The sequence below is a fragment of the Anser anser genome (genome assembly GCF_964211835.1).
Source record: "Anser anser genome assembly, chromosome: 1".
Classification (NCBI taxonomy): Eukaryota; Metazoa; Chordata; class Aves; order Anseriformes; family Anatidae; genus Anser; species Anser anser.
Genome location: NC_139720.1, coordinates 99,523,124 through 99,546,447, shown reverse-complemented (window position 1 = coordinate 99,546,447; position 23,324 = coordinate 99,523,124). Strand labels below are relative to the sequence as shown.

At 40.7% G+C, this 23,324-nt stretch overlaps 1 protein-coding gene across 2 annotated transcripts in view; it reads left to right on the top strand.

The window, feature by feature from the left end:
• The window catches only part of GSK3B (glycogen synthase kinase 3 beta), a 145,876-nt gene that overhangs the window by 78,996 nt on the left and 43,556 nt on the right, over positions 1-23,324 (top strand). For both annotated transcript variants that reach the window (XM_083811938.1, XM_083811937.1), the window contains exons 3-6: positions 2,674-2,757; positions 14,732-14,842; positions 17,631-17,761; positions 19,627-19,733. In XM_083811938.1, coding sequence (XP_083668064.1) covers positions 2,674-2,757; positions 14,732-14,842; positions 17,631-17,761; positions 19,627-19,733 — 433 coding nt within the window. The remainder of the gene's footprint in view (positions 1-2,673; positions 2,758-14,731; positions 14,843-17,630; positions 17,762-19,626; positions 19,734-23,324) is intronic.

Below are 23,324 nucleotides of genomic sequence, written 5' to 3'. Positions count from 1 at the left end.
TTATTTACACCTACGTGCTTAGTACATTCATGTTTCCTCCAGTAATTCCCTGAGATAGAAGGTATTATTACCACCTCACTGTGAGATAGGGAGAAATAAATCGTTTGTCTTATGTCATGCCATGAGTTGCTGGTGGAATTGAGTGGAGGTGTGGGAAATCCCAGGGTTAGGCTCAGTCCTGCAGGAACAGTCAAGCACTGTAAAATCCGATTGGAGAAATTAGTCTCTTGTCACAAGAGGTGTTTCCATGACTGATAGGATCTAGATCCACCCCTGCTTCATCTCACTAGCTAAAATCTGCCCTAGGTTTTAAGGTTCCAGGGTGATACCACTGCCTGAGCGGTGGTGTGTGCGGTTCGGATGAGAAGCGAAGCTAAGGTCTTTGTGTCAGAAGTGTGAGTGATACCATGCGTCACAGGAACGCCAACCACGACTCTCCAAGTTGATTTCTTCTTGGTAATATCTAATAAAGAATGAGTAAGCGGAGAAGTTTTGAGCTCCTGTTCCTACCAGAAGAACTCTATTATAGATGTAAGGTATGTTGGTGAGGTTACGTGATGAAGCCTGTATTCCTCTTTTGCAAATCCACCCCATGGGATTTCAGGAGGCACGTGAAAGCCGCTGAGATCTCTACCTGATTTCTTCTTTTCTCTTCCCATCCTTCAGGTCAGAACAGGTCTGTCTTGGTGCGCACCTAACGGACCTGGGCTTTAGTTCACAAGCCAGACAAGCTTGGGGCCTTGCTCTCCCCTTAACGACTGGCTGGGTAATTGCCAACTGGGAGCTGTGTGAGATGTCACTCATGTTTGTAAAGAGCTGGATAATACTGAAGTATTTTTTTTCAGTAAGCTGGTGGCAGGATGAAAGGATTAATGATATTCCAGCCTATCTAACACCTCTTTTTTAAGGCGACGTGGCTTAGAGGAATTAAAAGCAGACTTTGTGGCTATGTTCACAGGAGAAGCTCTCTGTGGTTCTTGCAGAGCTCCCTAAGCTTCGCTAGTAGTGATAGGCACTATATGTGACCCTCGGATACAAAGAGCATGACATCAGTATTCCAACAGCAGCACCTCACGAAGTAGGTGTTACTTTGGCGCATCAAAGTATGCGAATGTGTCATGGCTAAACAGTTTTCTTCCCAAATATTCCTGAAGTTGTCAGCGTTAATGAAGCTATTAAGACCTGTGTATTACTGATCCTAGCTAGTTAGGATGCACGATTAGCAACCCTGTGATCCAAATTAAATTCGGAATACCTTCTGGTTTTGAAACTGTAGATTATATAGGCATTGAGGAAGTGATGTGCAAGTGTGGCGATAGGAGAAAGGAGTAGCAACAGCTGTGGAATAAAGTGTAACAAACATAGCTGGGTTGATTTTACTTGTTTTTACTCATACTTGCAGTCCAAAGTTTCACTCATTTTTGTTGGTTAGGCTAGAGGCTCCGTGATTTGTTTAGGGCTCAGTTGCAGTGGGTATTGGAGTAAAGTTGCCAGTTGATTATGTACGTAATGAACTGATTTTAACGTTTTTTTTCAGATTGATATAAAATGGGAAAATAGTGTTATTTTCTCTGCCCACATCTAGTTAAACCTTGGTTGAACAAAAGTGGGAATGGAGTTCCCTTCTCAATTACATGTCTTTTTGTTGATACTGTAAAGAATATGGTAAGGGAAGTGCTCTTCCATCACAAACCTGTTTTTCAGGGTGGAGGAGAGGTGCGTAGGTGGAAACGTTATGTTTGCTTTTACATTATTTTTACAGCATTCAAGGAGAAAGGCTTCTAACTATTCTATCTGATACCTTGTATTACTGTAAGATCAGAAAACAAAAATGCAAAGTTAATGTTTTCTTGGCTTTTGCCACTGAAGCTTTGATAATGTGAGTAGGTAACTACTGGGTTTTGCAGTGGATTTGTGGGCCTGTATTTTAGAGAGAAAATGGACTCAAAGATGTTGATACTCTCAGTGGTAAAGTAATTGGAAGACTAATCAACTGTGATTCTTACAACAAGAAAGCTGTTGCATCTTTCCACCTTCCTATTGTTCTTTGGCTCCTTAGTTTGTCAGCTTCTACATCTGAAGTTTAAGGTATTAATTGTAGTACTCTAGCTTCTTGAGAGAAGAGTTGTGGTTTAACCCAGCAGGCAGATAAGCACAACACAGCCATTCACTCACTCCCCCAGTTTGGGATGGGGGAGAGCACCGGAGAAAGGTAAAACTCGTGGGCTGCTATAAAGACAGTTTAATGGGACAGAAAAGGAAGGGAAAATAATAAAGAATCACAAAGCAAGGGATGCATGATGCAGTTTCTCACCACCGACTGATGCCCGGACAGACCCCACGCTGCGGCATCTCCCTCTGACCAGCTCCCATGGGTTTATTGAGGAGCACGACACCACCTGGTATGGGATGTCCCTTTGGCCACTTGGGGTCAGCTGTCCTGGTTCTGCCCCATCCCAGCTCCTTGTGCACTCCCAGCCCCTCACTGGCAGGGCAGCACGAGGAGTTGAAAAGTCCTCGACTCAGCACAAGCACTGCTCTGCAACGAGTAAAACATGGGTGTGTTATCAGCTTTATTCTCATCCTCAATCCAAAGCACAGCACCATACCAGCTAGCCAAAACCAGCACAAGAGTTTTCCTAATTGTTTGGTTTCCTCTTTTTTATTTTTCAGAACCGAGAGCTCCAGATTATGAGAAAGCTGGATCATTGTAACATTGTCCGATTGCGTTATTTCTTCTACTCCAGTGGTGAGAAGGTAAGAACAAAAACCTGGAAAATGCCTCCTAGTAACAATCTGGGCCAAACTGAGCTGTTTCAATTTATAGAGACAAGAAAGAGTGTGAAGATAGTAGATGTGCTAACGCTGAGAAAACACTAGTGGTAGTAAACAGGTTGTTTTGGAGCAGATCTCTTTCTTTGTAGCAGTGTGGTGGTCCATGAGGAATAGTGTTGTTATTGTAGCAGAACAAAACAGATTTGGATACACTCTCCCTCTTCTTGAATTCAGTTAAACACAGCAGGGCTTCATCCGCACATTCTAGCACTACCTTTCTGTAAGAACAGATATGTTTTCTAGGATTTAACGTTAAGCTCACTAGATTTATAGCAACTATGTGATGTTTCCCAAACCCAGTCTCTGTATATCTCTGTCCCCCTTCCTTGTGTCTCTACCATATAGAAACTAAGCTTCAAAATCAGAGGGGGGAAAAAAAAAGTATGATCACGTGATTGCAACATTTATCAGAATGTTTATACACCACAGGGAGGAGCAGATAGCAGGATTTAATAAATCTCAAGAAGTAGGTGCTGCCATGTGTTTTCTTTCAAAATGTTCCTTTTTTTTTTTTCTTTGAAAGGGAGTACAAGATTTTGTTTTAATGTGAAGTTACAGGAGAGTTCAGGATGGAGTGGGCATCAAGCTGGCATCTGGTCCAACCTCATTCATAAAGCAGGGTTACCCTTAAGGTCATCCCCCTTTCCTCTCCCTCCCTCCCCCCACAAAAAAAAGTCTGGCTGGCTTACGTGGGAGTTAGGTTATTAACACTGGGAGGTAGGGAGTGAGGCTAGATGACCTTCTGAAATACCTCTGGTCTCTTTTGTATATGTATATAGCTATAAATATTTATATAAATTATTAAAATAATTTGTATGAATGTTGTAATTTACCATTTTATAAGCAGATCGTATCCTTAGTTGCCTTCGGATGTCAGTACACCTGCAGCGCTAAAAAGGACTGTGTACCTGAGCTGATAGCAGTAGGAAGGCCATTAACTGGGGCTGTCACAGTGTTGTGGGTTGACAGAATGGGAGAGGCAAACCACTCCATGGCCATTGCCCCTTGTCTCCAGGAGCTAGCGAAGGAGCTGATGCCTCCAAGATGAGTTGTCGGTGGCAGGTCGCTGCAGCCCTGTGCAGTGCACAGGGGGAGAATTGGAGGAGCCCTGTTGTTACCTCTCTGAGAGCGCCTGGAGGACGCCTGGCCCTGTGCCGTGCCTGTGTCCATAGAAAGCTTGCAGAACCGGCTTGCAGGAATCGAGGAGAAATATGTCTCTTTTCAACCTCTTTTTTGGGTGGGGGAAATCATGCCTTCATCTTTCTCTCCCCTACAATTCTTTGGCGAGCACTTACAGTTTGATATGTCTGTTCTTTTGGTGGTAGTGCAGTAGAGGTGTTTTATTGTTGTTATACTGTGATCATTTAGCATGTAACCAGAAATTGTAAGAATAGAAATACTGAGAAGGAGGGCTTGATTATGGATTCTTAATATATTTATTTTTTAAAGCAGTTTGTAACTTGGCCAGTGGGAGGTAGAACTTCAGGGAACAAGCAGAAGGCAACTGCCTTATCTAACAGCTTTCAGAAATCTTCTGCAAACAGTGGAAGTGTTAAAACTTGAGAACAGTGTTCCAGGAGTTCTTCTCTAACAATAATTTAAGTAAAACTCTTTTGGAAATCTTTAACTTGATGTTGAGCTTGTTGACTAGATTTTCCACTTAGCTGCTTCAACTCCACGTGGCTAATTCTTGGCAGAGCTGGGTTTGTTTTTAAAAATGCAGCCTCTGTCCCACAACAAGTGAATCTTAATGCTTCAGGGAGAAGTTTTCTTTCAAGTTCCTTTTGCTCCTCTCTGTTCGTGCCTCTGCTTTGTGCCTTTGAGACTTCCACTACCACCTTGTTGCAAAGTGGGACAAATGTGAACCAGTCCCTAGGGCAAAGGTGCACTCAGCCCAGGGCAAAGGTGCACTCAGCCCAGCGTCAGCAGCGATAATGTTCCTATTCAGGTTGCAAGGTCTCTCTGCAGTTCTGCACAGAACGATGCATAATTGGCTTGTATTTCCACGTTGGCAGCAGCATGTGCAGCTAACTGCAAATTAGTTTGTCAGCTGCTGTTTGGGAAAAGCTCTAGATAGTAGCAAGTTGGGGTTCTGAAGCTCATCTGCTGGGGAGGAAAAATAGCCTCTTTTCTCATGTTTCTGTCAGCTTGGGAAGGAATAGCATCTTTTCCTTCATGTTACCCTCATGATCAAGCTGGCTCTTTGGAGAGTGGAAGAAAAGGAGAAAAGTGTAAGGTGGTCCCATTCGAGTCCCATAGGGTAACCAGGAAGGGCACACAGGAAGCAGTTGCAGATTTTGATGCTAGATAACACAGGGCTTTTTGTAAAGTAATTCTTGAAGCCGAGTCCAGTGGGAAGAGTAGTGTGAAAATCCAAGGAAAGTATAGCAGAAAATCCTAGCAGCATAAGTGGAACTTAAATAGTTTACTGTCTTCATGTAGAATTCAGCATAAAGTAAACACAGATTAATAACAGTGGATTGTTAATTAACTAAAGTCAAGCAATGACGGGAACGCTTCAGAAGTAACTATTATGCTGCTGATCCCTTTAATAAAGTGGTTTCAAACTGAACTTAATTTTGTTCCCTACATATCAAAGATTCTCTTGCATAAACGTTTTCATGCTGCCATGTTCACTCCATGTGTTGGTCCCAGCTGAAGTGTTCCTTGGGCTTCTCTCTTTTTATCTGGTGCTTGACACCAGTGTCTCTAAGCCCATATATATATATATATATTTTTTTTCTGTTAATATCTGAGAAGCTTAAATTTGTCTTGATTTCTAGGTGCCTCAAAGGGTTTCTCCAAATCCAGTCATTTAGATTGGTGTTCTTTGAAAGCTGTGTGCCTAATAGTCATGTTAGTTCATTTTAAGCATTAGGCATTTTTAGGCATTGAGCAACCTTAAAACTGGTTTTATTCTAGCAAGACAGAGTTCAATTCTGTGATAGAAATCTGGAAACAACAGCAAAAATCAATTCTAAATAACACTTGATAGTGAGACTCTTCTTTAGCTGCATTAAAGTTGTAGTTAGTTTGTAGAGATTTGAAGTGCTCTGTTCACCCTTTCAGGGGCTTTCCATAGGATTGGTTAAAGTGTTTGAATGCCCTATATTCTTTTCTTGAGATAAACTTCTCATTTTTATTTCTTCCATTTATTTAAGCTTCTTTTCTGCCTTCACCAAAAGCAATCCAGCATTAGCAGCAGGGAATTCCTATATCAAACACGGCTTTGACTGATTCCTTCTCCTTTGTTTTCTGTGACTCTGTGAATCCCCCATTTCTGAGCATCTTTGAATTTATATTACCTTTATATAGGTATATCTTACATAGATATGTGCATGTATGTATTTGTGTATATATATATATATGCATTTATATGCACACATTTATACCTTTCTATATATTACATATATTGTTTTACATACTGACTATGTATTAATCATGTTTGACTAATAAGTTTCAGTTTAAGAGAGCTCACAGAGAGCATGTAATATATGTTAATAAGACAGTTGACGGGCTTGGCATTCAGCTTGCTTCTATAAACTATATCCTCCTCAGTTCTGTCTTTCTCTAAATTTACAGACGTTTGTCAGACCTGCTGAGTAACTCGGTTCTTCCAAAGGATTTCCTTAATGAGTTTGCCAGAGTAGATTCCAATTTCCTTTTTTTCCGAGGCTTTATGAGATGACTGATAGCAGGACACTGACTTTTGTAGTTCTAATGTGCTTTTCAGTAGTCCAAAACCTGTAATTATGACTAGTGGAAAGAAACAGGGGAAGAAAGAAGAACCAACTAGTAGGTTGATTTGTGTGTGGAATAATCTCTTGATGGAAGTAGTTGCAAGTCTTTTCCACGCGTAGTTCTCTGATTAGTGGTTTACCAGGTAATCCATGGCAAAAATGGGCAGGATTGTAGGGCTAGACAACTCTGCTGTGTGTAGTGATAATTTTGGTATTCTGCCTCATGGTAGGGTCTTGAGCAAGTTGCCCACTTGGCTGGTCAGCTTACCTCCAGGAGGTCAGACTGTATTAGGCAGTCATACTCTTCTGGTTTGATTTTGCTACTTTTCCTTAATTTCAGGGACTGCAACATGATACAAAAATGTAGATGTTGATGTAGTGAAGCATGTAGGGGCAGGGGATAGTCTTTCTGCCTGTCCTTTTTAGCTCAGTTCTGCTGAGGACCTTTTGAACCATGCTCCAAGGGAGGCTGGACGTGGACAGACTGAATAGCACTCTCTTTGGCTCCTGTGCTGAGAGTAATCCCCAATGTTTTGCAGCCTGAGCTATCATCTTAAATCAGTGGCTGCTGAATGAAATTATTCAGCTATGTAAAACCTGAAATAAGGTTTCCTAATCCCCATTTTATTTCTCTGCATTTCTGGTTTGGATACATCTTTGTGGTATTTCATAACCGTCAGGTTTTCTTGTGTGGATGTTTTTGAGTGTTTAATAGTCTGATCTGATCCTGATCTGTGCCCAGAAGAGGAAGAGAGGTCACTGGAGAGATTTGTTCCTGCATCACACTGTATAAAAGTGAAGTAAATACTGTTTTAGTTGAGTAATCATGACTCCAGTTATGTAACGTTTTTTTCTCTTTAAGGTGGCTTGGTATTCAGAGTAGTCAAAGAAAACATATGAAAGCTCACAAATAGGCAATACGCTGACTCTTTTGTGGAGGCTGAGCTGGCCTTTCTGCATGCTTTAATTGATTTTTAGTTTTATTTAGCCTCAGCTGTGAGGGCGTGCAGCCAAAAGTCCATGCAGACTCAGGGTAGAAATTTACTCCCATAGACTTAGACTGAGGTTTAAAATAAATGCGCAGGAGAGAGCGCACAGCAGTTCATAGATGCAGCTCAGTGTGCAGCTCAGAGGCGCTTTGGCAGCAATGTACTAAGCTGCAATGAAGAACTTTGGAAGAAGGGAGCGACTGGCCAGTGGGAAATACAGGCTTTGCTGAACAGCTAGCGTTTCTCCAGGATCATATCCCTGTTAGGAAGAGGTGCATCCTCCACCTTCAGAGGCATGAGCATCACCATTCTCTCTTGCAGGAGTGACACCCACCCCACACACCCAGAAAGACAGTTTTTGCACAAAATACTCCACTGATGACACAGCCTTGATCCCAATTCCAGATTGACACAGCCTATGTGAATGTTTTGCAGTGGCCTAGTAAAGTGCTGAACGGCCATTACTACAGATGAATTTAGTCACTACGATCCATTTAATCCTTGGCAGATCTGCTGTGCTGTCAACAAAGGAGCAATTAATGCCAATTATGATGAGTTTGTGATGTTGGTAGCTCTGTAGTCCTTGCCTGAGGTCTGCCAAGCTCATTTCAAAAAAGGCACCAGTCATCAGATAACGATTATCAGTTACTGCTGCTAGTGCTAGCAACATGCTGGGAACTTCCTCAGCTGCAGCTATGAGTGGTCTCTGATTTTGAGTAGGTTTTGTTAGCAGAAATAGCAGTTATGCCTGCCTGCAGCAGGGCTTTGGAGTAGGCAGCAGTGGGTCCTCTGTGGTCGATGCACGCTGTGGAAGTGGAAGGCTCCGTGATTTCTGTAGGTTCCTGACCTGTCCCATATGTCTAGCCACTTCTGTAATCTTCTTGGATGGCTGTTAGGAGAGCAGCTAGTATTTTTTGTGCTGAGGCAGGTGCAATTTGGAAACACACTGTATGCTGTCTTGCCTAGGTTGCTGTAATGAGTATATCCTGATTCAGACATTTCCACTCAGCCTGGAAGTAGCACACAGGCAAGAAGATAATGCATGTCCAACAGCTCTGCTTCTTGCCTTCATGGCAAGGTATGCAGGACAGCCCCATCATCCCAACTTTCTCTGCTGATTTTCATCTTCCCACAGGTTTGTTGCCAGCTGATGGCATAGTCTCTGCTTGAAAGATGTTGTTCAAATATCCATAGATCACCTGTGTCAAAGATCACAGATCGATTCCAGCTTTCAGATGTTGGGAGACTGCTTCCAACCTCGTAGAAATAGTTCTCCTTGGAAATACAGCTAAAAGCTTGAGGACTTGACAGGGCATAGAATAAATGAGATAGGCAGGCATTCCTAAATTGTCTTAAGGAAGGACCTTTTTCCTTACTGTAGTCTTGTTTGGAGGGAAAAACTATTTTTTTAATGAAGGGAAAAAGTATTGCATTAGAACACAAGGCTTAGTGCATCACCTAGTACTGTAGCCTCTTTCAGTGACTGAAGATACAAGATGCAAATAAATATTTTAGAGCCAGACACAGGAAAGATCTTAAATATAAAATTACATTGGTTGGCTTTACTTTTGTCCTTATGCAGCTATCACAGTAGCTCTGATAGGCAGCTCCTACCTCAGACTATATTATGCTGAAAAAATAATGAGTATTATGGGCCAGTTTGGGAATCTTTTGACGGGTAGGTATAGGAGCAGTAAGCTTGAGACCCATGTAACTTCTTCAAACTCTGTCATAGGCACTGAGGGAACAGAGAAGGAAGTATTTTACCCAATGTTTGTGGTACCAATAGAAAACAGTATCATTCTGAACACTTAACAATTGTGTTAAGTGTTGTATTAAGTTGATTCTTCGACTGCTCTTACTCCCTTGGAGTTACCTCGGTAAAGCTGCACATCTAGTCTTAGGACTCCTTTACTTTGGTGGCAGCCACGGTTCTGTTTGGAAATAGATGTGGTTGTAAACTGTAAGTATAAACACGCACATGTGGCCACTGGATGTCACCATTCCTTCATACAAATAAGGTCAGTTCCAGCATTTTTTGCATTTTTAAATTTTTCCATTTGTCATGGCTACTAAGTAGTTAGAAAAGGAAGGCTGCGAATTCTTGCTTTGTCTTCAAAAGCAGCACCAAAGGCGTTGTATCTTTAAAGTACCACGTCAGCCTTCAAGATAAGAGAAGGAAGGTACGTCTTACTGTGTCTGATAAGAGTTTGAAGTATGTGTTGGTTGTAGCTTTAAGAAGTAAAAGCTTTTTTCTTTTTTTATATTGAGGGCAAAACCAGCATGACTTTGAACCTTTTACGTTGTCTAAACGTAACCAGGGTGAAGGGTGTATCTTACCTAACGCTGACACTCTGGTGTTTAAGTAATGCACTCTGAAAGAAGGCTTAATCCACGTGAGATGCTAAAATCAGTTTTCTGGCTTTCAAAATCCGAGTTAAATCCTTCAGCGCTTTCTGACAGAACCCTTGGTGTAGCTGCCATCCTGACACTGACAGTCCACATGCATAGCACATATCTTCCCAGCATTGATGGAGTTCTTTCATACCATAAAGAAAATGGGATCCATTTGAGTAAAATGAAGGCTTACTAACCTCGTATAGTCCCAATAGTGATGCCTTGGGATAATTTCAATAAGAAGTGCATTCTTGAGGCATATTCCTTATCTTTAATTGATCATACGGAGTCCAACTAACTCAGGGAAATGGGCTGGGATTTAAAAATCAAACAAACAAATTAAAAAAACACCACTTGCAAAACTTACAATTGCCTCCGCGCTGTTGCTGACATGACAGATGAAAACTGAAATGAAAATATTCACCACTCTTTCCAGATGCTGACCAGTAAGTTCGGTCACCCTAGAAGAACACCCAGAACAGTTTCATAGCCTTTTTATCGTATTACATGGTGCTTAGAGAAATCCTCCTCAGAGTAGGAGTGACAGTTGACAAGAAGTTTTGACATCATCCTAGATGCTGATGTATTCTTCAGAGCATGCCCTGTGATCCTCCCTCCTTTTGCCTTCGGCCTGTCCTTTGGCATTTATGAACTGACTGGCTTCTATCATTGTGTCAGTGGTGAGCAGGGGAGGTAGTTGTCCTGTGACTGGCTGATGTTGATTGCAGTTTTGTAAGTTGTAGATACAGTGCGTGATTTGTGGAAAAAATAATCAAAAGCTGATAGAAACCACTCAGGATTAATCTGAGGTTTGTTGAGAAGGGATATTTGTCTTTTTCCTGCAAGGGACAATCCGTAAGAGTGAATCCTTTAATTCACTGGCTAATGGTTTATATTTGCCATACTGAGCCTCAACTGGATGGTGCTTAGAACATGTTTGCTTGTGTGGACTGAAGGCCAGGAGAGTTCTAACACTGGGGTTTGTGACCTCCGTGCAGCCTTTTCTATGTCAGTAATGTTTTTACTTTCACTGGGTCTTCAGCCTTGCAGTGTTTAACGTTCATGTGCTGGAGCCTGTACTTGCAGCCTGTTTAATCTCTGATTTCTGACGCAACAAAAAATAAGCTGCAAGAATGCTTTGGCTCCTGTGCCCTACTCATGCCTCTCACTGTGGCACAGTCTGTAATGGTATTTATTTCTATGAAGTGTTTCCAAAGTGAAATAGTGCTTGAATTATTGGTTCTTGAGAGATGCATGCTGGTTCAATGACAAGGCCATGGTTATTTTGCTCTGGCGTCTTTAGGTGTTTAGAAGCGCAGCGTGTGTCAGCTGAGAGTTTGTCTGCCAAGTGACAAAAAGCAGCTTCTAACATCTGAGGCAACTGACCAGAAATGAGTTGCAGGGCTAAAGTCAAAATCCTAATGAAATGCATTGATCCTGTATTTCAGGATCTGGCTCCCTGCCCACCCCCTTTTTCTTTTTAAAGCGTTCGTGGTGATCACCTGAGCAGCAAGCACAGGAAAACACGGATGCACTTAAACATTTGAGCTGTGGAAGAAGGCTAATAATCTATTCAATCCCAACGTCTGTAAGGAAGAGTGTGTTATTTAATGATGTTTTATGTTAGATTTCTGCCACTTACATGATGCAGTCTACTCCTGATCCTTCTGGGCTCTGTAGAGGTGTTTCAGATGTGCTCCTGATGGTTAGGTTACCTTGGCTGGCTCCCAGCCCAGCAATTTCAAAACATTAGCGTGGAAACAAGTCAGATGTGGAATACTTGGTGAGGTCTGAAGAAGGCTTCCTGTAATGGAAAGATAAGCCCCGATCCTTTCTCCTGATCCTGAAGCAGTTGCCCTCATTTGGCAAGCTCTTTGAGCTCGCCCTGTTTCCTGTTGTAATACATCTGGGTCACTGGAAAAATATGTGTTGAGGAGGAATGCATGAGGTAGGCACACCAGGTTACATCATCCTCGGAGCTTGTCAGGCCATGACTGCTTTCTAGCTCATACTGAACCTTGTTTGGGGGAATCCTGGTAATTTGGATGTTATTTTCATCCAGATCATGCTCACAGAGAAGGGTGATAGTTCTTGAAAACTCTTGAAAACTGTACTCAAAGTGTTTATCAGAGTTGTACCAGGTGACATCAGGAGGAGGTAGGTCAGAACACTTGAATCATCTTTAATTCATGAAAGTAGCTATTTAGGGCACTTCTGAAGTGTCAGTTGCTTGTGGTAGGAGTGGAGTATGTTGCTTCTTACGTAGCCAACAGCAGAAGGCTGGCCTTTATAGTTGTGTATTAAAGTTTTGGGTCCATCAGATATATAAATCTAGACAATTTGTTCATTGGCTGGGGGAAAAGGTGTTCATGTGCCATCACATGTTGTAGGTGATAACATGATAGACATTTACACAGGAACACCATGCAAAGCCCATGTAGTTTGTTCAAGTGCTGTGGCTGGCATGAAAACTCTCAGGGACTGGTGGGTGCAAGATCTCCACCTCTGCAACTGAGGTGTCCTCGTCTCTTTGTGCTTGTCATGTTACACTATTGAATTAGTCTTATTTCCAAAAGAATGCAAAAATGAAAATCAAAGTGGAGGAGAGAAGTGAAAAAGATGGTACAAACTAAGCAGAGTTCTTTATTTCTTGAAACTCACTGCTGTGAAGTAGCGTAGAAAGAGTTTAATAATCATATGTATTAGTTTTATGTCTCCTTTTCCTTGTATTGTGAGAGGATAATGAAATCACTATAATTCCACTTTTACTCGTTTTTTGTCTAATGTCTCGTAAATCTTTTTTGATACATGGAACATGAATTCTTTGAAAGAAATTAATCAACCTTAGTAACAGAGTGCTTTGCACATTGACTTGTTACCAGTACGACTGCACTGCTCTCTGAGAGGCAATCATTCATCGCGTTTTATCTACACTGAATCAAACATTCTCATTTTCATGAGACTGTTTGCTCTCTTGGTATACAGGCTGCCTTACCAGGCATAAGTTAACTTGATTTTTCAGGGTGTGTATTTTATTATAAAAAATTCCTTGAAAATTCTAACCTAAGTGTAGGGGGTGGTGGTGGATTTTTGTTGGCTTGAAGGGAAAGGGAAAGAAGAATTGTTTCTGCAGAAGAGAAAGTGCGAAAATTTCAGTAAGAGCAGTCACAAGCTAGCAGGCCTTTGGCATTCACATGGTGCCAGTGCTGTTACCACTGTTATTTAAGCAGCGGTGTTTAAAGAAGAGCATCTTTTTGTAGGGAAGAGTGATGCAGGCAGGTCCTTGCAAGGTGACTTAGCCTGTTAGGAGGTACTGGCAAGAGCTGCTGAGATGTCCTGAAACTACAAGCATGTGTTGTCAAATAACAATGAACAGAGATCTTGAAAACGATGCAAAAGCCAGCAGCTGTTCACACATCACGCACTCGAGGTGTTTGTGTGTGTGTTACTACATGCCATTTATGTACCCAGCGGAGATTGCTGCTACTTGCCCAGGCAGGATCGGGACAGCTCAGGCACACGGAAAGCTGTGAGAGTAACACCACACTGTGCTCTAAGTGACTAATTAAGTCCCAGTAATATTATTAAATTGCAGCTAAATGAGGTTTGTTTTCAAGTTGAAAAGCGTTACGACACATAGGCAGTGGACCTGCTGACAAGGGGGCTCCAGCTGAAGACCTGGGAGCTCCCATCCATGGCGTATCTCTCTGTATCACCTTTCCTGTAGAAAGACCCAGTTGTTAATGCAGCAAGTGCAGAAGAGGTTACTTCTGCTCAATTCACCTAGCTTTCAAAAATAAATTTTCAGGTTGATATAATTAATGTTGGGGGGAGGAGGGTATAATTAAATCTATTTGCAGTCCTGATAATTTGCACAGAAGACTGCATTAAAATATCAGAAGTCTTTTTAAGACCTGTTTTACCACTGAAATGATCTCTTCCACAATTAGGCACTATGTGATTATAGCACTGTGTCATTTAATTCCTCTTTGTTCCTGCTTTCCTTTGCTAATATATTCTGTAACAAAGTACTTTGTTATAAAGCTACTTCTGTTGTTTCTTTCTATTACATTCACACAGACCTCTAACCTGATTCCAGATAATAAAAATGATTCTCAAATCTTTGCTTCTGTCTTGTTCTGTTTTACCCAGAATGAGTTTGTAAGCTTAAGTTGGACAAAACTGGGGCTTCAAAATACTTGTAAACAGAATGCTTATGAATATTAACATTGGGTTGCTGTCTGTGAATAGGTAATATTAATGGCTGGTAATTATTAACCTCTTAACAGTTCAGTAAAAATAAAGTAACATTTCTAAAAGAGGATTTTTAAACTTTTTTTTTTATGTGTAGCTGTGGGGTGTGAGTTGGAGAATTCCAAGTTTGCACTTCTTGGGTTTTGACAGGGTAGGGACTAATGGGCTGGTTAGCCTGCTTTTTATAATGAGGAAAATATTTCAAGGTGATATCTCCTAATGAAAATATTGAGTGGGCAGAACATTTAAATCTTTGTCCTCATTGATAATCAGAAAATGCCTTATGGTAGAGACCACACTGATTCATGTGACCTTAAACATAAATTTGACTGCGGTATTAGAGCACAGGTCCTAAGCCTAGAGGAAAAACAGTTTGGTGGCAGCTCACACGCCCACTGAAGATGTACTTAGAAGGTCCACAGATTTCTCAACCTGTCAGTTTTTCTGAATGCTTTTATTGTACTTCATGCTTCAAAACTATTATTGATTTTCTTTTTCTCTTCTATTCTTTTTCAGAAAGATGAGGTGTACCTCAACTTGGTGCTGGACTATGTTCCTGAAACAGTATACAGAGTTGCCAGACATTATAGTCGGGCCAAACAGACACTCCCTATGATTTATGTCAAGGTAGGTAACTAATAGCTGTGGTTAGATGAAGAAGTATATTACGGGAACAGACTCTCTGGATACCTCTCTTCTCACATAATTAGTTTTCTGAAATTTTTAGAAGCACATACATCTTGAGGCAAGGAAAAAAAAGATGAGAACAATTCATGCTATGGAGAAGGAAGAATAGGAACAAAAGGCTTAAGTTTCAGCAGTTGATTTCTCACTTTACAGACATCTCAGAAAGGGCTGGGGGGAGGCCAGGGAGTGAGGGGTGTTTTGTTTTCAAGCAGTTTAGAGACTGACACCAGCCAGGTTACCAGCTTCAGCATCCTGAGATGATGAAGACAAAATAGTACAAAGGTCAAGAATTCAAAGAGGATATCAGGAAGAATAGCGTTCTCTTAACTGTTACCTTCCCCTTTTCCTGGCGTATGAGTAAGATTACATGTGCTTCTGAGGGAATGAAAGGTGCATTTTTCTCTTACCCTGCACTTGGAGCTCATTGGCTTCACCACTCAGCTTGAAGAGCTACATGGGGCAAGATGTTTGTATGCAAATTGTAGCCTCAAAACCGCACTTGAGCTGTCTGCATCTTTCATTGTCTTTTACAAAGTGGTTTACAATGAATAAAATCTAATTTTTTTGTCAAGCATGAGGCACATCTGGGTCTCGTAATTCTATTTCATATATTGTGGTGACCACAGTCCACATGCTGGTGAATGATCATGTTGCTAACTTTGTATCAGCTTGTTAACATGGCATCCAGATAACACTAAATGGAAGTTAGCAACAAATGTTTCTGACTAGCATTGATTTCTCCAGACTCATCTTTAAATATGTAACATTTAACATTAAGGTGGGCAGAATAATAAGCTTTAATATGATTGAAAGAAGATGAAAGTTGCAAAAAGTAATTATTCTGATAACAAAGTGTTGTGCCATAACTATATGTGAAGAAATTGTAAATTGCATGCTTTGGCAATAGCCTGCACTGTTGCCTGTTTTTAAGAAAGCACAGAATCTTATCATTCAGCAACAAGAATTTCTGCTGCGAGGTCACTCCTGTGTTTGGCCTGTTGGTGGAACATGCCCTCAGGTTATATGCTTCCCAAAGCTTGTTAGCTTAGGTTTTAGTAATTTATTTATATATTTTTGTGCCAATTGCTGTTCATTATGAGGACTTTGGAGGGGGAAAAAGTCTTATCTTTTGAGAGAAAGTTCTGCTTCAGCTGTTTCATCTTGCTGGATATTTGGGACTTCCCATTCCAGGTAGAACAGTCAGCAAGACTGTTCTTACCTTGTTTTTCTGACAAAGCAAGCCTTTGTCATAATCTTATGTTTTAAAGGAGATCACATGACTTTGATGCCATTAAAGCTTTTGCAATTGGAAAATACATTGACAGAACAAAGGTCAGGCCATGCCTATTTGATGAGCTTCTCTTTCCTGGGTAACAAAGAAGCTGCTAAGGAACTGCAGGGAATTTTTTCTAGTAATCTTTTTATTAAATTTTATTTGTAACCTCTAACAGTCTGTAGGAAATTCATGGAAATTTTGGGTTTGCCATGTTGAGATGGAAGGCATGCTTTATGAATTCCACATGCGTTGACTTGACTCCTCAACTTAGAGCAATCTGCTGGATTATTTTGCAATACACTTGCACAATAAAAACTTAATGCGTCTAGAACAGTCAATTCAGAAAACGTTTGTTTTCTTTTCTTTGTGCAGAGTTGTGGTTTTGACAAACAAATACAAAAACTAAAAACAGAGCCAGAAGTCAGGCTATTCTTCTTTTGCTTGTATCTTCCCACCAAACAAAAATGAGAGAGAGGGAGTGTAAAGACAAAGATAATGGTGGGAGTGAGGCAAACATGGCTTGATACCAATATCAAGTAGTTGCACCTGGTTTTACAGACTCTTAAAGCTGATGTGTGGAGAATGTGCTTTTAGAAAAGGAAAATGTGAAGGTGCAACTCCAGTAGTGTCCAGCCTTAAGGCTAATTTCAAATCGTTGGCTGCCTGTTGTCAAGACCTGATCCTGGGTTTTCCCATGCCGTTATGATTCTATATGCTACACAGCCCTAAGTATGTCCAGCAGCTTCTTATTCTTTGTAGCCCGATGTGTGTAGCTGCAGCAGCTGGACATTCCTGCGTTGTCCTGTATTTTTGCTGTGTGATGCTCTTGACTTTGTAACATCTCCCCTTGCTGTATTCCTCATTGCTAAAGAGATGGCCAGCTTTGAAAGGGGGACAAGAACAAACCCTCTCTTAGCATACTACTTTGTGCCTTCTGTAATTTTTTTTTCAGAACAATTGTCTTCATAGGCCCTCTCTTTTTGCCCAAATGTTTGAAATTAAAATGAGTCTGTCCCTTCACCAAAAGAAACTGAGAGATTCGTTCTGGTGACAAGTTGAGATACTATCATACATGTACTTCATTTTTATGAAGAGACTGAAAAGACTGCAAAGCAAACTGAGACTTTATTTTGTGTATGTTTTCTGTGACTTCCATCATTGTATGCTCTGTGGTTATATTTTAAATGTTGGAAAGCTGGTATAATTACTTCTTTGGAAGTGTGCTCATTTTCAAAAGAACAAATGAATGAATTTGAACTTCCTGTGTCGGTATGTGGCAGGAGGTGAAAAGATACGCCAGTTTCTGGGCATCTTCACAGCACTAACATAAATTCAGTAGGGTTGTTTTTGGAGTGATTCTGTTTTTTATTCTAATAAGAGTTTGTGCTAGATGAATTGTTTAGCATGTTTTGACTGGGAAACCATGCCTTATGCAGTATTTCTCTGTTCCAGTTGTACATGTATCAGCTGTTCCGGAGTTTAGCCTATATCCATTCCTTTGGGATCTGCCACCGGGATATAAAACCACAGAACCTCTTGCTGGACCCTGATACAGCTGTCCTAAAACTCTGCGACTTCGGAAGGTAAGTTTGTCTATGGCCTGAAGCCTGGATGGTAAAACCCATTTCTTTCAGACAGAAACTAGTGAAATTTTGCAAAGAAGCTCTCAGTGTTCCTCAGAAGTTTATTGTTTGTAGCTTTGGAAGGGAAATTACTAATACTTTGTTTTATATTTAAAATGATTTCATATTAAAAAAAATTGAGCTGGAAAATGGTATCAAATGGGAGGGAACTAAAATTAAAGCCTGTTGTTTGTGCAGGTATTCAAAAAATAAAAGTAAAGATGCCATTGCATAGGGAAAATATTGTGCCATGGAAAAATAACACCAAATAATAGGGTGAAATGTGTTTGTGGAAGAAAAAACAGGCAGAACAGCATAGTAACATGAAAGGCTAATGCTACACTTTATGAGCCTATGTGTATTAGTCTACCAATCCATTTAGTATTTCAAATACTGTAGAAGGTCAGGATCCGCAGTAACGCTTCAGACTGTAGCTCTTAGTATACATCTGTATTCTAGTTTTCCATGACACATTTTTTTCTAGTATCTGTTCAAGTGAATCACCTTTACAGTCCAGCCCTCATCTACAAAGTAAAACTGATACAGAAGTTGTGGAAATCCACACTGAGACAGGAGATTGATTTCTTCCTGGTAAAGTTTAGTCTTTAGATTGTGCTGTAGCTTTGCAGACTAAAATAGGTAGGTCATATGTGTGAGAGGTCACCGAAGCTGCTGTTGCTAAATTTGCTTGCCCATAGTGAGTGGGAATGTCAGATGGTGATTACCCAAGCAGTGCATCGTCACGCCTGGTGGCTTGGGAATCTCCTTCTCAGCTCTACCTCACAAGCATAGCAGCAAAATAGGAGTCATGCTGAAACTTGAAGTAACAATGCATAAAAAGGTGGTACTTCACTTTGTTAAAAATGTGGAATTGGCAATTATAGTTTCTGTGCAGAAAAGCTGTAGGGAAAACTGAGGCTTTTCAAAACAGGCTAAATGAGTGGTGGGAACACTCCTTCCCTGAAGACTGAGTGGTGCATCTCAAAAGCTGGATGTTGGATTTAGCTGGCTTGCCACTCAGCTGGGTTTGTTGATACTTAATTGAATATATCATGCGTCTGAAAGGGCTGTTTAGTCTTCCAGATCCTTTCCATCTAACGTGGTACTAATTAAGAAGTATAACATGTTCATAGACTCATGAACAAAAAAGTAACATGCTCTTGTGTCACTTTATTTTCTTAGATGTTTCCAAAGGTACATGCACTTGTGGTTGGGGCAATACTGTAGGCTAGATCCTTTGTGGCAGTGTAAATGAAGACTTTACATGTTAATCTCGGACTATTAGCATGTGCCTACACTGGCAAAGTTTTGTGGTTGTTTTTTTTACCCTTCTCATATTCGTTTAGCCTCATGCCATACTCCCTTAAACAGCAAAGAGAGAGAATATTCTGATCAAGTTTTTTTTAAAAAAAAAAAAAGAGGAAAAAAAAAGTCAAGTACTCAGTTCTGGTGAGCACCCAGGCCTTTTGAACCTTAAAAGGTAACTACATTTGACTGAGCTGTATTCTGTCCTCTTTTACTTTGTAAACAAAACTCTGTACCCTGCAAAACATACTGACAACTGCCAGCCAAAAATCTGACACTATTTATCCTCCAGATTGCAGTCAGAATTTCCTTTGCTTTGTACACTATAGGGTAGCTGCTTGATGGATTGAACTGATTTCACAGTAAATTGAGTCTGTGGCTTGTGTCAGCTTAGAAGAATGCAGTATTTTAGCATTTAGGAATTGGGGGTGGTGAAGAGTGCCGAAGCTTAACACTGGTCTGTGTTGAAATATCGTAAAACTTCTCATTACTAAAAGATTATTGTTTTGTTTCCTCTTCAGTGCAAAACAGCTGGTTCGTGGAGAACCTAATGTCTCATACATCTGCTCTCGGTACTACAGGGCACCAGAGTTGATCTTTGGAGCCACCGATTATACCTCCAGTATAGGTATGTATGTGTATTTGTTGAAATCTATACCAGCTGCATGTGTTTTTATTCTGTAGGTAAGCGTAAAGGCTTGCAAAAGGCAGAATTTTGTTGTAAATGGTCAGATACCAGTTATTTACAAAGGATGCACATTTCGTAGGTGGCTGCTGTGATTTCTATACCTTTTGAGGTTTCAGTGTCAGTTACATTAGAAAAGGGTGGTGGTTCTGCTTGTTTTTTTAGTATATGGGATGTAATCTGATTGAATAATCTGATTCAAATAAAACATTTCCCAGTTCTCCAGGTAATTTTTCTATTTAGTATTAAAGTAGGTATGAAACCTCAAACAGAAACCTCATTTTGTTGAGTTAAAATAACTATAAAGAAAGACTGTAGAAATATCAATTATAACACTGCTTCTGGTATGCTGTGTTTTAGACCTGAATAATTCTGTTGCTTGTTTGCTTGGCTTTTTGTGAAGTGTTTTTAATGGCAGAGAAAATGTGGTGTGATGTTTAGCTTTAAACTCTCTTGAAAGGTTTAACGTAATGTGTACAGCAGCATTTATGATTCTGCTTATTCTGTTAGCTCTTTCTTCCCCTTAGTCATTAATTTTGAACATAAAGAAAACTTCTTTTTAATACCTGGCACATAGCTGCATCATGGCAATATTGGGGAAACCAGAGGTTTTGGCAAAGGGCAGGGAATAGCCAGGTTTTCATACAGCAATCATAGATGGTTTCTCAAAGTGAACAGCAGTGGGTTGGCTCATTGTGGGTAATACCTTCAGTTCTTTAGTCAAGGTACTCCCTGGGGTCTTTTTGAAGGCTGTGCTGAAAAGGCAGGGATTTGGCTCTCAAGTTCTCCATTGTAAGTTCTAACTGGTTAAACTCATTGGCTGGCTAGCTCATTTCACATCTTCACTTCTTTGAAAATAGAAGTATTCCCAAAGACTTACTTGCTTTCATTATTATTTTTTCCCATTAGTTATTCTCGTGTATTGTATTATAGCAACACTCACTTATCTCTCTTGGTATAGAAAAGTAGCAGTCTGGGGAAAATAATGGCACAGTAAAGATAAAGCGGCAGAACTTTTCTAATGGTTGGGCAAGCCAAAAATGTCAGCCCCAGCCCTGCCCTTCCTGCCCTTGGACACAGCTAGCTCCCGCAGTTTGCTCTTCAATATGCTGACTCAGCTTCAATTGGCAGGAGGCTTCATTTTGGCTAGGTTAACTTTCTGCTGGGTTAGGGAGTTGAGTCAACATCACTGTGTAGTCCAATAAGCACCAGAGCCCAGGTAAAAGCGAAGTGGCAGGAGCTCATGAGTGAGAGGAAGGCAGCTGATCCCAGCTGACATCTGTTTGCCAGCCGAGAGCTAATAGATTGACTCAGCTGTGTTATCAGAATGCACGGACACAACTTGTTTCAGAGGATAACTGCATAAAACAAATATTTTAGGTGTCACCAGAAGAGACTGCTTTGTAGATATGTCTGTGAAATGTCTCCTGCTCCAACTGTAGAGTGACTTTAATATTGCAATTTTTTGCAGAAACTTTAAAAGTTGTTGTTTCAATTTTTTTCTTACCTGCCAGTCTCTACAATAATTCTAATAAAAATATCATGATAAAGTGAGGAGTCCGTTTCCCACATGCCAAAAGCATCATGATTTTAAACCGTTGTGGTTCAGACTTCTCTCATGCCTCCAGAAAACTGTCACCCCAAGCCTCTTCTAAAAAATGAATTGAGATGAAATTTGCACAGAATAGCTTGAAAATGAAGCTCAGCAAATACTTTTCCTTCCTTCCCTTTCCTCCTTCAGCTTCCTTTTCAACAGAATCTTTGCATCTGGGAGCTGAGAAGTAATAAGATGCTTTTACAAACTTATTTTGCAGTTTCCCAGCACTCTGCAATGTGTTGGGAGTTCTATGGTTGTAGGTATGTTATTCAGCTTTTTCCAGTGGTAATAAATGCCATGTTCATCCTTGGCTCTTGCTAGATAGGCAGTAGCAGTGCTTAGTGAGCACTCTTCCTTACTTCGCCGACGTAGGATTAGTCATCCAAGCGGAACCGACATTCTTTGTGCAACACGCAGCAAGCACAGATAGGTTTCTTTTTGAGAGAAAGAACATTTAATTATCAGTAATTCATCCATAATTCAAAGTATAGGAAACCCTGAAATGCTTCATTATTGTAATACTGGATTTTTAACCATTTTTTTTAAAGGCGGACATGTGTTTTCTAATTCCTGTATTCTTCTGAATTGTTAGCTCAACAGTCTTCCTGCTGGAAGTTCCAGTGTGTGTGTGGTAACAAAAACTGAACTTAAACGTGATGTAGGGATCTGTACTCTTCTGTTTAAACGCGCTGTCTTAAAACTACATGGAAATAAAATAGGTGAAGAATATGAAGCCAAAAAGTGCTCAAAGTAGAACTTTCTTTTAGGTTGTCCACAAGGCATCTGGCTGTTTTTATGAGCTTTTTGTTACTTGATAACCTTACCGCACGGCTTGTGATTGTAACATTATGCAATACAGGGATCACTAGCAGTCTTTCCGAGCAAGAAGTACTTTTTAAACTTATGTTGTTTCACATGTCAAACTACACAAACAAGCAGTGACACTGGTGGCCCAAGACTGGCAGCAGAGCCAGAATGCATCGTGACCATGTCCATAGTCAGTCGTGCTGTTCAGAAGTGTGACCAGGAGTTGCATTATCCTGCCTGGTTTATCTAGTTTGTACATTAACACAGGAATTTGTCATTATGACATAGCTAGATCTTAGATGTAGCAGAAACTGAATATGGCTCTAGGATCATGTCTTTTAATCCTAGAAGTTGCAACAGAGCTGTAAACTGGCTCTGATTTCTGAGACCTTAATTATTTTATGAAAGCTCATGATTTAAAGGGGCCTTCTGAATTATAATTTTAAAATAATGTAAATTAAAGGTAGTGTTTTCACCTTTGTATGAATGTGTTCCTAGTTTTGTTTGCGCAGAACTATTTTGCAGGAGTTTCCCTTTTTTGCAAACCAAGCCCTTCAGCTGTCCCTTGACAGTTTTGGCTGAAGTTTTCTTCCTTGCAGGTCTGTGTGTGATGCCATCCCAGAGTACATTTCCCACATGCTGCTGGCTGCACTCAAGCACTTGTCGCCTGGGTGCTGCTGCCGGCTGAAAAACTGTGGGATTGCTGCCCACATTCCCCTCGAATGTCCTGGGACAAACATAGACTGGCACTGGAGCAGGGATAGACGTAGATACTTGTCACTACATGATTCTGGTTTTATAAAAAGAAGCACTGCTGCTTTTACCCGCAGAACATGCATTTTTGCTAGGTGAGGTGATGGGACAGAGGAGTGCCCATCAGGTCCTGGTGGTGCTTCTGGATAGCGAGGGTCTGCTGGTCTCCAGCGTGTTTTCTCCGACACGGTGCTGGCAGGAATCGAGAGCATTCCAGAGGCAACATTTATAGCCCCTGGCAGGGAAAGATTGATCTGTATGGCTGTATCGCTGGCTGCTGTTGGGCTGTCCAAAAATAAGCGCCATGAAGTTATTCATTCACTTTCCTAGCAAGCACTAGGACCAAGGAAGAGAGTAGTTCATCAGAGCAGAATTCC